General features: G+C 38.0%; 1 protein-coding gene across 6 annotated transcripts in view; it reads right to left on the bottom strand.

Moving 5' to 3' along the window:
• The window catches only part of UBR2 (ubiquitin protein ligase E3 component n-recognin 2), a 165,647-nt gene extending 158,162 nt beyond the window's left edge, over positions 1-7,485 (bottom strand). For 3 of the 6 annotated variants that reach the window (XM_077161818.1, XM_077161817.1, XM_077161819.1), the window contains exon 1: positions 7,002-7,483. In XM_077161818.1, the coding sequence (XP_077017933.1) occupies positions 7,002-7,079 (78 nt within the window). In that variant the 5' untranslated portion in view covers positions 7,080-7,483. Of the gene's footprint in view, positions 1-7,001 lie in introns of all 6 variants that reach the window. The other 3 variants (XM_077161822.1, XM_077161821.1, XM_077161820.1) reach the window with 2 other exon arrangements.
• Between the last annotated feature and the right edge of the window lie 7,157 nt (positions 7,486-14,642).

Raw genomic sequence — 14,642 nt, 5'->3', positions numbered from 1 at the left:
AACTTTGTCGTGTTTATAGGAGGTAAGAGATTAAATTACTCTTAAAACAACAGCACTTCTTGGGAGACAATCCTACAGGTTTCAAAGATTCTCTCCCTTCAGAGAGGTGGCGTTAAATTAAACAAACAAATAAAAAGATTCATACATACAATACACACACACACACACACACACACACATATACTCTAAATTCAGAAATTGGGTGCACGGGTAGTTCAGTGGTTGGAACGCCTGCCTTCTATGTGGGAGATCTGGGTTCGATTTCTGAATCACAACTCCCCCCAATCAGAAATTATAAAATAGCAAAAAAAAAAAATCGATAGTAAAAGGGTAACAAGCAAATCAGAATCTTAGTCTTTGAGCTAAAAGACATTTTTGGTAGCTAAAGACAAATATCCAAATTTTCACCCACTGTCGGCAAACATTACTCCAAAATATGACTGTAATCAAATTATCCTAAGCAACTTATTCTTTTTTAATAAAAAATTAAGCAGTAAGATTGAAGGAATTCACCTATATGATCCCAGAAAGTTAAGTGCTTCAGACAATTTACATCTGCAATACATTTAAAGGTTTTATTTAAAAAGCAATTTCTGGTGGGGCGGGCAATGGTGGCTCAGCAGCAGAGTTCTCGCTTGCCGTGCCGGAGACCTGGGTTCGATTCCCAGAACCTGCCTGTGGTAGTAAGATTCAGGTGTCAACTTGGCTAGGTGAAGGTGCTTGGTTCTATGGCTGTGGACATGAGCCATGGCATGTGAACCTCATTGGTCGTTGATTACATCTGCAATCGGCTAGGAGGCGTGCCTACTGCAATGAATGATATTTTATTTAATTGGCTGGTGCTTAAATAAGAGACTCAACGTAGCACAGTCCAAGCAGCTCAGTATACCTCATCTCAGCACTTGCAGCTCAGCCCAGGTCTCGGGAGATGCAGAAAGGAATCACCCTGGGGAACGTTGTTGCAACCCAGAGGCCTGGAAAGAAGGCCAGCAGAGATCGCCCTGTGCCTTCCCACATAAGAAAGAATCTCAGTTGAAAAGAGCTGTCTTTCCTCTGAAAAACTATTATGTCAACTAAATAAATCCCCTTTTGTGGAAAGCCAATCCGTCTCTGGTGTGTTGCATTCTAGCAGTTAGCAAACCAGAACACTGGCCACGTTATTAAAAAAAAAAAAAAAAGCAATTTCTGGGCAGTTCAAGAGTAGCTCAATGGTAGGTTTCTCGCCTCCCAAGCTAGACACAAGGGTTCGATTCTTTGACCCTGCGCTTCCCCCCCACACACACACACACAAACAAACAAAAAAAACTATTTCTGCTATTTTGGTATTTTATGTTCCCATTTTCCCTAAAACTTCTCTTTTGTAGAATTTTCATCCAGGGAGAATAAAAAAGTCTGCTTTCTAAAAAAGTTACGTAGTCTTATGGTCCCAACAACACACTGACAGTCAAATTTGTTCTTTAGGGTTCTTTTTTTTTTCTTTTTGCTCTTAGAGTTCTTGAATTTAAAAATTCAGAAACTATTATCAACATCTGGTTAAGGGAAAAATGTAAAATATTTTCTTAGTAAATAAGCAAGTACTTCTTTCTAAATGTCAACTTTTATTAAATATTTGTAACATATTAATATATTGTTATAAATTATTAAGAAGACTTAAAAATCTGGTTTAGACCATGGTGGGCCATTAATTTTTTTTAAAAATGTCCTTGAGGGTCTGAAGAAAAAAATACAAAACTATTCAACTTTCCCATCTGGGAAACTCAAACTTGCAGATTCCCAAGAAAATAGGCCACACCCCTGATTTTGAGGCTTACCCTTTTAAGACTATTCATAATTACACCTAAGAGTTGCTTCTAGGAAACCTCTTTTGTGGCTCAAATGCAGCCTTTCTCTCCCTAAGCCCAATTCTGCAAGGAAAATTATTTCCTACTGTCCACCCCCCAAGTAGGACATGACATTCAGGGGTAAAAGTCTCCCTGACTACATGGCTCATGACTCCCAGGGATGAGTCTGGCCCTGGCACCATGGGATCAACAAGGCCTTTCTGACCAAAAAAGGGAAAGAAGAGCAATAAAATAAGGTATCAATGACTAAGAGAGATCAAATAGAGTCAAGAGGCTATTCTGGAGGTCACTCTTATGCAAGTTTCAGCTAAATACTGCTAACTGCCATGGTTTGCCAAACTCCAACTAATATCACTCCAGTTACTCTTAAGACTACCTAGAGCTCTAACTGAGACTCTATAAAAGTTTCATGCATTAAGTTTACTTTCCTGGAACCTATAACTTTCAGAGAGTTCCTAGGTCAGACAAATCCTCAAACCCAGAGGGGCCAGCCTCTTTAAGATTATCAGCCAATTACATCCCCTATCTTTTATTGTCAATACCCCTTCTCAACATAAAAAAGTCAGAATGGGCATTGACCAAAGATCCCTATAGATTGGGAGAAGGATCAAAGAAGAAGGAGGAGTTACAACAAAGAAAACATGTTTCAACAAATGAGTATGACTGCTGAATCACTATACTGATATTTCCTTTAGCCACCAGCGTTTTGGAGCTGCTAGAAGGAAAAATCTGAAATAGTGGATGGTAACCCACAATGAACTGTGAGATCTGTAACTATCTGTTCAAGTATTCTTTGAAAATTATTGTTTTTTCCTTCTTTTCTTTGTATATATATAATATTTCACAGTAAGAAGCGTTAAAAAAATCTGATTTAATAAAAGCAGGCAAATGTTTCCCACCTTTAAAAATTTAATACTATTAATGTCAAAAAATGAAAGTCACCTAACAGACTGGGGATCTATCACAGGCACTGATTAAATTTACACACTAATTTATACATTAAATTTAGTATATAAGGCCAAGTACCTTTCCATAAGAACTTTATACCTGAGACATTGAATCTGTAATTGCAATATTACAGGTTAGAAAACTAAATAATAGTAGTGAGGAGAAAGAAAGCAGTAAGAAAAAATTTATGCCTGCCTTTCAGAATAATGGCTCACACATATCTTGTGATCTATAGCTTTTCATATTGGCTCTCAACAACATATGCTAACTGTAATTATTTCTTTGACATGAAAAATCATTAAGATTTTTAGTTAGTTTATTTTAGCCTGTCCTTATTTCAGATACTTGTAAGTGTCACACCCATGTATACAAGAGCATAATAAACACTCACTACCATGTTAGAAATCCTCTTTAAGGGAAGTAAAAAACTGCCAACTCATTCTATTAAAGTAAACATATTATGACAATGTTTCCAGCAAGCTATCCTTTAAAAAACAACTTTTTATTGTAACAGTATATATGCAACCCAAAATTTCCCATTTTAACCACTTTCAGGTGTATAATTCAGTAGTATTAATTACAGTCATAATATTGTGTTGCCATCATCAACATCTATTACCCCAACTTTTTCATCACTTCAAACAGAAACTCTGCACCCATTAAGCAACAACTCCCCACCCCTGTAACCTGTAACCTGTAATCTGCTATCTGCAGGAGCTTTCCTTTTATTGCATGGTAAATTTAAACAAAAATTTAAACAAATTATATTAAGTGCTCCAAAAATGAAACAAGGAGAGCATTTACAAATAAATACAGAAACTCAATAATAAAAAACAATAACTGAATTAAGAAAGGGGTGAAAGTACTGAACCAACATTTCTCCAAAGATAAACAAATGGCCAATAAGCTCATAAAAAGATATTCAACATCACAAGTCATTAGGGAAGTACAAATCAAAACCACAATGAGCTACCACTTCAAACCCACTAAGATGGCTATAATCAAAAAAGCAAATAATAACAAGTGTTGACAAAGATATGGAGAAATCAGAATCCTCATATACTGATAGTGGGTATATAACAGAGGTGCAGCTAACTTAGAAATAACAGTCTTGGGTTCGTTCCACTAAATATAGGGTTACCACTGATAGCGCAGTTCACTCCTAGGTATATGCCTAAAAAGAAATTAATTCATAATGCCCCCACAGAAACTAGTAACGAATGTTCACAGTGGCACTATTTATAATAGCCAAAAGGTAGAAGCAATTCAAGTGCCCATCAACTAATGAATGGATAAATAAAATGTAGTATATCTATACAATGAAATATCACTTGGCAATAAAAAGGAATGAGATACTGATGCATGCTAAAACATGGATGAACCTTGAAAATATTGTGCTAAGTGAAAGAAGCTAGTCACAAAAGACCACATATTGCATAATTCCAATGATATGAAATGCCCAGAATAGGCAAATCTAGAGTCAGAAAATAGATTAGGAGTTGCCTAGGCTTTAGGAGGTTGGGGAGTAATGGAGTGTGGCTGCGAATGTGTACAAGGATTCTTTTGGGGGGATGATGAAAATGTTCTAAAATTGATTGTAGTGATGGTTACACAACTCTGTGTATATACCTAAAACCACTTAATTAATTTGTATGTGAATTTTATCTTATTAAAACTGTTGAAAATTTTAAAGCAAAAAAAAAAAAACAATATATACATACAACTCTATAAAATTTCTACAATGCCTATGTATCTTTTACATTTAGGGAAAAAAATGTAGGGACTTCCTAAACCATAATCACTCATTGGAAAATGACATTGTAATTAAATCTTGGAGCATGAAATGTAAATAAAGAGGAGAGTCAAGAAGTACGGAAAGTTATAGCTGTTATGGAATCATTTCTATCAAGAAAAAGAGAAGACTGAGAACAAAGGGCCACTTTAATATCCCAAACTTAAAATTATTAAACAGTCAGCTTAGAAGCTTTTTATTTCTGAGGCATACTAGTCAGGACAGATGAGTTCACAAAAAGTTCTTCCTCCTCATTCTAGAAATAAGAGAAGCAGTGTATAAATAAAGTTTGGAAAGATAACACTAGTGCTCACTGTGTAATTTTAAATGGATGTGATCCCAATAACTTATCAGTAACAGAAGTTTAAAGGCTGCAATAACTGCTTTCTCTACTTGTTTACACTCTCTAAAATTTACTTTGAATCTGATAGAGAAACTTTGTTAATTCATTTTCAGTTGTGAGAAGGGCTGTACTGGAGCCCAAGCTGAAAGAACAGTTTTAAATGTCATGCTATTATAACCAGAAACAGACAGTAAACCCTTCACAAAGTAAAGATAGATTACATGAGCTGAGGGGATCTTATATTTTAATATTAGCTAGTCTGTTCCTTATTTGAAGGAATTGTTGGCCCTCAGACTGAACCTTTTTCTTCTTTATGCTATCGTTCAGAAAGCCATTTAAAAGTAAACAGAGCAAATGTAAAATATAGATCAGGTTGCAGATCCCCACAAACTCTAATTAAGTTCAAATTAATAATTAGTTATTGCATTTCCTTGACTTTCCCCACTGCATCTTGAGAGAATGTCACTGCCCTAGAACTAGGAGTGTTGGCCTTCAGCCCTGGTTTTATAACTGGTTTCCTCGAAATTCTCAACAAGTTGAAGAAACTCTAATCACTCAACAGTTTGCCCTTTTAGATGAGGTATCATAGAATAAATAGCCTATACTACTGGGCCAACAAACACAAAATTCAGTGAAGAATAAAAAAACCACAAAAAAACTCTGAGGTAAATAACTGATTAGATATCAACAGAAGAGATCATGCATAAGGAACAGCTGCCAATACTATTATTTTACTGTTTACCTTAACAGTTTTCATTTGCTTTTTCAAATATCTTCGACAAATGAAAGGTAGAGGGAGGTTGAAAATCCTTGAGCTGTTGCAATACTAAATAGACAGTAGTGCAAACAGACACGGGATAAACATGTAAATCAGGATATGGTTAAAAAAAGAAAGAGAAGACTCATTACTGAACAGGCAGTCTATTTCTTTACACTTTTTAATTATACTCCTACTGTCATTTATTTGCACCCTGACTTTATATCATTAATGCACACAAAACAGCTCATCACTGACCAATAACCCCATAGTACCCTCCTCAAATTCTGTTCATAACATTAAGTAAGATTGTTGACTTGTGTTCAGAGGTCATTTCCTTCTTATTAACCTTAGGGGTGGGGCCTAAGTTGTTTTGGTCCATTCATAATCATTCTGGACAATCTGTACTAATAGGTGTTCCCTGTCCTTGGGGGAAAGATGTCAAGTTTTATTAAAATAATTATTTTACAATTCTGCTCATTGTATTAGCATATGCAAATTTTAGTACAATACTTGGTTTTAATAGTTTAACTTCGGAGCATAACTGTTCCTGCTAAGCTGTGGCCTCTCAATGTTAGCTTGTATTTATTGAAAGTTACACTCTCGAAGTTATATAACTTACTCTCCATCCAACTACCCCCAATGACTAGAGAAATTATTTTTTTTAATCTCCTGGTCTCCACTACAGCTTTCATAAAATTACTAAATGTGTCAAGATACTACTTCCTACACCTTCAAAGACACGTCGTCGGCTGACCAAACAGGTACAAAAACGCACAGGTGTCGTTTGCATCCCTGGTGTCCAGGGCAACCCCAGAAAAAAAGGAGGGGCTCAGTTACTGTGCCATGTTTCAGTGGAGGAACTGCTTCGCTTACCTCAGGAAAAGGAATCAGGAAGTCTGAGTTGGGTGATTATACCAAAACCACTAGGAATCGTCTCTTTCCCTCCCATCCTCCGAGGGCTGGAATAAAGGGCAAAGGCCCGTGTACTGGCGACTTAATGGGAAGTGGGGGGGCGGGGGGGGGGGGAGACTAATGCAAGAGCTCTTTGTTGGTCTAGGCAGAATGGGAAAGTAAAGGTGGCTGGAGCACTGGGCTATTTGAGGATTAAAAGGAAAGACAGGAGATCATTAGGACCGGTGGCCTCCTCCGGCCGTTACTCTGCAAGACAAGACTGGGGAGAACGGAGAGGCCGGGGAGGCAGGCGCGGTCGTCACATCACGTCTGGGCCGGGCCGCCCCGGGATTTCCAGGAGTGAGTTCCTCCCTCGGGGCGCGGCCTGCGAGGGCCAGACCTACATGCGGGGGTCCCGGTACTCACCCCCGCGATCTCTTCAGCCGAACATTCCAGCAAACTCCGGTCGATGGCCTGCACCTCGGGCTCCAGCTCCGACGCCATTTTTCCTCCTCTTCCCCAGCGCTGACGCCGCTACCGCCGCCCCAAGGGCCGTGGCCTCGCCACAGCCCGGGCGGCCGCGACCGTCACCCCTGCCCCAGGCAGTCAGTCCCGGAGCCGCCAGGCGGCCGCGGGTGGAGCAAGGCAGGAAGGAAGGGTGAGGTGAACCGGTCAGGAGGGACGGCGGTGTTTACGCTCCCTCCCGGGCCCAGCGACCAAGTGGCAAGTCACCTACTTGTCTCTGCCCGGGGAAGGACACAGAGAACCCCGTGCCTGGCACTCTCGTTGACTTCTACCGCGTCCGACCCGGGGAAAGGAGCAATAACACCCAAGATGGGAAGAGGAGCACTCTGGGAACGGTAGTAGTCCCAGGCAAGGCCAGGAGGAAGGCGGCCCCTTAATAGGGTGCCACAAGGGCATTGTGGGAGTTGTAGTACATCTCTTAAGGAGAGAATGGCAGAGAATCTGCCAATGGGAATTGGCAGGTAATGGGGCGGGGTTTCTTTGCACAACTAGACTCTTGGGGAGAGACTTGGGAAATAAGCACCCGCTAGGAATAAGGCTGCAGAACAAGATACTGTGGGAAGTAGTTTTATCCGCTGTCCCCCACCCCCCACCCGTATTTGTTCATTTTTGTATCCTGAGGGCATAGAATAGCCTCTGGCACATGGTAAATATTCAAGTATTTGTTAAAGTCCGGCATATGATATACACTCAAATATTTGTCAAAATAATGACTGAAGATCTGGAAGCATATCAAGAAAGTTACTAGAGCTAATAAGTGAATTCAGTAAAGTGGTGGGGCACAAGATCAACAAACAAAAATCAGTAGTATACCTAAACTAGGAATGAATGATCAGAAAGGAAATCAAGAAAACAATTGTATTCATAATAGCAACTAAAAGAAGAAAATGTCTAGGAATAAATGTAACCAAGGATGTAAAGGACTTACATAAGGAAAACTACAAACCATTGCTGAAAGAAATTAAAGACTTCAGAAATGTAAAGATATCCCATATTCATGGGTTGGAAGACAATATGGTTACAATGTCAATGGTACCCAAAATAATTTATAGGTTCAATACAGTCCCAATAAAAATTCCAACAACCTTCTTTGCAGAAATGGAAGAGCCAATCATCAAATTCATAGGGAAGCACAAAGGGTCCTTAGTAACCAAAAGAATCTTGAAAAAGAAGACGAAAATTGAAGGATGCATATTTCCTAATTTCAAAACTTACCACAAAGCTATAGTAATTGAAACAGTATGGTACTGGCACAAGGGCAGACATATAGACTAATAGAATAGAATTGAGAATTCAGAAATCAACATACATTTCTATGGACAATTAATTTTTTCCAAGGGTGCCAAGTCCACTCAATGGGAAAGAATAGTCTCTTCAACAAATGGTGCTAGGATAACTGGACATCCACATGCAAAAGAATGAAAGTATCTACCTTGCAACAAATACAAAATCAATTCAAAATGGATCAATGACCTAAATAAAACTATGAATCTCTTAGAAGAAAACATAGGGAAATATCTTCAGAACCTTGTATTAAGCAATGAATTTTCAGACTTTATATCAAAAGAATGAACCACAAAAGAAAACAAATGGGACTTCATCAAATTTTTAAAAACTATTGTACATCAAAGGGCATTATCAAGAAAGTGAAGACAGCTAACAGAATGGGAGAAAATCTTTGGAAACTGTATATCTGATAAGGGCTTAATATCCAGGATATACAAAAAACCAAAAAACCTCCAACAATCCAATTGAAAAATGGGCAAAGGATAATGGGGATAGTTTCTTTTTGAAGAGGTGGGAAGTTCCTGGTAATAGATGGTGGTTAAGTGTAATATAACATTGTGAATGTGATTAATCTCACTGAATGGTATACTGGGAGTGGTGGAGATGGGAAAGTTTATGTTGTTTCTATGTATCCATAATTGTTTTAAAAAGAGCAACTAAAGAGTCGCAGATTAAATGCAATACATGGCATTAGACTGGATCTAATATTGGAGGAGAAAAGCCCTAAAAGGCTTTTGAAAAAACTGATATAGAGAATGAAAGTTTTATATCAATGTTAAAGTTCTTGAACTTGATAACTGTACTCAAGGTGGTTATGTAAGTATATATCCTTGTTCTTAAGAAATGTATATAGAAGTATTATGTATTCAAGGGGCATGATATGTATAATATACTCTCAAATGTTTAGAAAATTGATAGATAAATGGATTGATAGACAAAATGATACAGCAAATCTGGCAAAATGTTAGAACGGTTGAATCTGGGTATCTGTCGAGGGGAGTTCTCTGTATGGATTTTGTATTATTTTTGCAACTTTCCTGTGAGTTTGAAATTATTTCAAAATAAAAAAGTTTTAAAAATTCAAAACCAAATGGACAAGCGATTTGAATAGACACTTCTCCAAAGACGTTATAAAAATAGTTAATAAGCACATGAAAAGATGCTCAATGTTATTAGTCATTAGGGAAAGACAAATCAAAACCACAATGAGACACCACCTACAACCACTAGAATGGCTATTATTCACCAAACGGAAAAGAACAAGTGCTGGCAAGGATGTGGCAAAATAGGAACCCTTGTACATTGTTAGTGGCAATGTAAAATGGTACAGTTACCATGGAAAACGGTTTGGTGGTATCTCAAAAAGTTAACCTTATTATTATCATATGACCTGGCATTCTCACTACTAGGTATATACCCAAAGAAAGGCAAGCAGGGACTAAAACAGATGTGTGTATGTGAATGTTCACAGCAGCATTATCCACAATTACTGAAAGGTGGATGCAACCCGAATGTCTATCAACTGATAAATGGTTAAACAAAATGTGGTATGTACATATAATGGAATATTATTCAGCCTTGAAAAGGAATGAAATTCTGATACATTAAACAACATGGAAGAACCTTGAGGACATCATGTTGCGTGAAATAAGCCAGACACGAAAGGACAGATTTTGTATGGTCTTCCTTATATGAAATAACTACAATATGCAAATTCATAGAGAAGGAAAGTCGATTATGGATTACTAAGGACAGGGAGGAGAGAGAATGGGGAGTTAATGCTTTATGACTGGAGAATTTATTAGGGGTGACAGAAGAGTTTTGGTAATGGATGTTGGTGAGAGTAACACACTATTGTGATTGTAATTAATGCCACTGAATTGTGTGCTTGAAAGTGGTTAAAATGGTAAGTTTTATGTTTTAAATATATACGTGCGCACGCACACACGCACACACACACAAAGAATGAGGAAATTACATTCTATTCCTGTAGTTCTATGGACCTATATCATCCATCACCCAGTCATCCCTCAGACTAGTACCTGAGGTGAACATTATTTGGGATTTTTAAGGTTTTAAAATATATAAATACTTAAAGAAAAACTTCTCAAGCAAATTAGTGATGGCCACTTATCAAAATTTATTACAAATTTTGTCACAAAGGAAAAGGAATGAGTTGAGGTAGACTGCTTGAGGAAGAGAGGCTATGTGGAAGAGAATGAAGATACACAGTTGACAGCCACACATCCCAGAAGCAGAGCCACTTCGCTGACCTGTGGGGAGCTGTAACTGCATGAGAGCATCCAGGGAGAGAAGAGGAGAACTGGCCTAAATCGCTCACCTGCAGAATTGTGAACTAAGTAAATGACTGATGTTTTAGGCCACAAAGTTTCTAGGTGTTATTTTAATGCAGTAATAGCTAATCAGTTCAGTCATATAGTTAAATAAATGACAAAAATGGCATTGAACTCAAATCTCTTCAACTCCAAGACCTATTTCCCCCTGTGGTACTGCTTCCCATATGCACCCATTTCCAGGCAAGTTAATTTATTATCTTTTTTTCATGATTAAAATAACCAAGCGCATGTAGAGTAGGCCTCAAACCAGGGAAGTTTCCCTTCTTGATAGGTCCTAACGTCATTATTTGGCTCTTCTTAGAGGCCATGGGTAAAAGATTGGAAACTTTCTGTCCTTGAATTATTTTGAAACACTGGACACAAATCTTCCTATGTGAGGATCACACCAAGATACATCTGTCACGGTTAATCTCTGTAGACACACCCTCTACTATTCTTGGGGACAAGGTTGCCCCACCTCCCTCTTTTATTTCTAAGAGATTAACGGTGACGGCAACTGATTGTATTTGTTTTTCCTCATTTGAGCTTTGATAGTGGATTTCCTCTAGTCTGTAATAGAAATGTATGAAGCAGTTGATGTAAAAATAGTCCTCAAGACAGAAGGAAATAAAGAGATTTTGAAAACATCTCATGTTGGTTCTGTACCTGCTAGCACTGATTTAAATGACCTCCTAGGGGGCAGGCCACAGTGGCTCAGCAGGCAGAGTTCTTGCCTGCCATGCTGGGGACCCATGTTCAATTCCTGGTGCCTGCTCATGTGAAAAAAAAAGAAAAAAGAAAAAAATTACATCCTAGGAATGGAACATCCACTATCTTGTGGTTCTCTGCTTTCTAAAAATCATTTTGTCTCAGATGTAAAAAGGATTGTCACTTGGCATACTTTGATGCAGAATTGCCCAGCTACTGCATCTTCTCCCCAGTTCTCTCTGCCAATTGGAGATGGAGGGGTGCAATATACTCTTTAAAGCAAGTTTTTTGGGGGATGGGTGTGGGGGTGGGTACATGGATCAGGAATTGAGCCCGGGTCCCCCACATGGCAGGTGAACATTCTATCATTAAATAAAGATGTACCCTGGGAAAAGCAAATTATTTTTAAAGAAAATTATTTTGTTTGGTCATCAAGAGTGGTAAAATGAAGGAAGGAGTATGGTGTCTGTTTGACTTTGCCGATGCATTGGTAAACTAATGACACCCAGTTCAAAAAGTCAAAGGTTCATAGCTGCCAGGCATGGGTACTAATATACCAACCTCTCAGAAATCACCATTTACAAGTGGTTGTTTTCTGTGACACATGCTGTGGATTGGCTTGCCCAGCCAATTCTCACCTTCAGGTATGCATTTGTCTGCTATAATATGTGGCAATCTAAAAACTACATTTCCCAGCCTCTCTTGCAATGAGGGTTCTGAAGGCAAATTAAATCCCACTAAATAGCTGCATTCGGTATGATGGAATTTGGAAGTGAGTTGAGGCTATCTTTCTGTTCTTTGGCTGTTACTGATTTCAGGCATGGTCATGGAGATGCGAGTCAGGTACTGCGCAGGAGCCAGGCTCTAGTGTTAGGCAGTTACTGGGGTGGTTACCACAGCTTCAAGATTCTGGGATTACAGCTATGGTGTGTTTTCCAAACAACAATTCCAGGGTGAGTCTCCTGGAGGCTCAATCTAAATGCTGCTCCTCTACCCCTTCTAATTTGTGAGCATCTTCTTTGTATCAAATACCTTTCTACTTAAAAAAAACCTGTGCAGTAGTTTCTTTATTTTGCAACCAGACTTTAATAGATAGTTACTAATTAGCAAATATGTTTGCTTTGTTGTTGGATTCATTTATTAACCAACTCTATGTCATTTCCATCTTGCATTAAAGTTTTTAAATTATAATTTCACTTTTTATAGATATCATTGTCATATGCTCTGCAATTTAAAAAGTATGAAAGAGCATTCCAGTAAAAATTAAGTCTCCCTTTTGCCTTTATTCAGTAGCCATCAAGTTCTCTCTCCTGGTGACAACAAATGTTTCCATTTTCTTGTTTGTCCATCTAGAGATGTTCTGTGCATTATAAACATGTTTTTATTTTTATCCCAATGGTAACATATATACACATTTTCTGTTTTGCTTTTTGCATTTAGGAGATTCCTGCATACCTACCGGCAGACATAGAACAGTCTCATTTTTAAAATACGCTACATAGTATTCCAATGGCTATGGATCATAATTTGTTTAACAATCCTTTACTGGTGATGTTTAAATCATTTCCAGTCTTTTGCCCTTTCAAGCCAGTCCTGCAGGAGAGAGCCGTGTATGTCGTGTACGTGTGTGAGTATGCTCTCTTAGGAGAGAAGAAATCCTGGAAGTGGAATCCCTGGCTCAGAAGATATGAGTGCTTTCTAATTTTTACTTTTATCAAATTTATTCATGTACATAATTTCAAGAGGCAACTAGTTCTACAAGTTTTGTAGAAAAAAAAAAGAAAAGGAAAGAAAAATAAAAACAGCAAACCAGTCTCTGGTCCCCCATTCTGACCTTGCAAGAGGAGTCACTTTGAATTCTTTTAGCTGCTTCCATATCTCAAAATAGCTTCCTTGTATTGCTTCTTCTTGAATTTTTTTCCCCCATTTTAGGCATCATCTATACACGTTCTGTTATGAATGATGAGGATTTGGCTGTCTTTCAGTCCCTGCCCCCACTACACACATCTACTCTTCCTGTTCCTCCATTCTCCTAGTATAGTTATATTGTAACATAAATTTTCAGTGTTTACATTATGATGTCTCCATAAAAGTTACTTATAGCTGAGCCATTCACTAAATTATGATGACTTTTCTTTTCCTGAACAACTCTTTGTTTACCATGAGTTAATAATTGTCCTGTTTTCTCATTTTCATAGTTTTCTCTGAACACACCAGAGCGCTCAACCCACAATTCTCCATTCGATTTTTTGTCGAAATCTCTCATTATATTGAGGCATAGCTAGTTGTCTATAAATTTTATCTTGTAGAAATCTCCCCTGGAGTTTTCTGACCTACTGCAAAAGGGACTGGTTGTTTTGTTGACCTAGTGCGAGAGGTGGATTTCCCGTGAAATTCAAGAAGCCTAGGCTTCAGGGGTCTTCCTCCAGTGCGTTCCCAGGGTCATAACTTTTGAAAAATTTGCAAAGTAAGATATTTTAACTGCAATTTGTTAAATTCAATGTCCCTTTCCAATATAATTTCCCCTCTGTCCCTTCCTTTCACTCTGAAGTTTGGAGGTTCAAATAAGGAGAAGTTAAAGATGCATTTAGTTTGGGTTTAGTTGGGTTCATTTATGTAATTTGCAGTTATATCTGTATAAAGTTAGGTTATTGTCAGCTATCTGGGTCAAGGAATTGCTCCCAAGACTATTTGTACCTCCTACTGTGTTTACTTACCCTGGATTGAAACACAAAGATGCAGATGCAGAGGTTATAATGAGATATGAACGTGTCCTAGGGTTTCTGACAGCAGAACTAGGGATGGAAGGGAGGAGAAATGAGGTTTGAAATGTACAGAGTCAAAAGCAATAAGGTGGATTTTCTTTCTTCCAGTCATCTGATGTATGAAAATGTAAGTAATGGATTCAGTTCTCAGCCATGCCTAACTAGAATGAGAGTTCTCTCCTATCAGTAATATCATTGGTAATTCAGTGATAAATACAATAAACATTTTTTATTTCTTGATGGGCAATGAATAAAATAAATTTATGAGAATTCTGCCTAAACCTGTAGCACTATTACAAATGGTACTATGTACTGTGTATATGTAAAGTTGCCTATCTTATCTCTGCTATCAATGGAAACAAGTTTTGATTAACGACACTATAGAAAAGACAGAATTATTTTTCTATTCTTTCCAGAGAATATATCAAAAAATCATTGCTGTATGA

The sequence above is a fragment of the Tamandua tetradactyla genome, chromosome 5 (assembly GCF_023851605.1).
Source record: "Tamandua tetradactyla isolate mTamTet1 chromosome 5, mTamTet1.pri, whole genome shotgun sequence".
In the NCBI taxonomy this organism is placed as follows: domain Eukaryota; kingdom Metazoa; phylum Chordata; class Mammalia; order Pilosa; family Myrmecophagidae; genus Tamandua; species Tamandua tetradactyla.
This window is presented reverse-complemented; position numbering and strand designations above follow the sequence as displayed.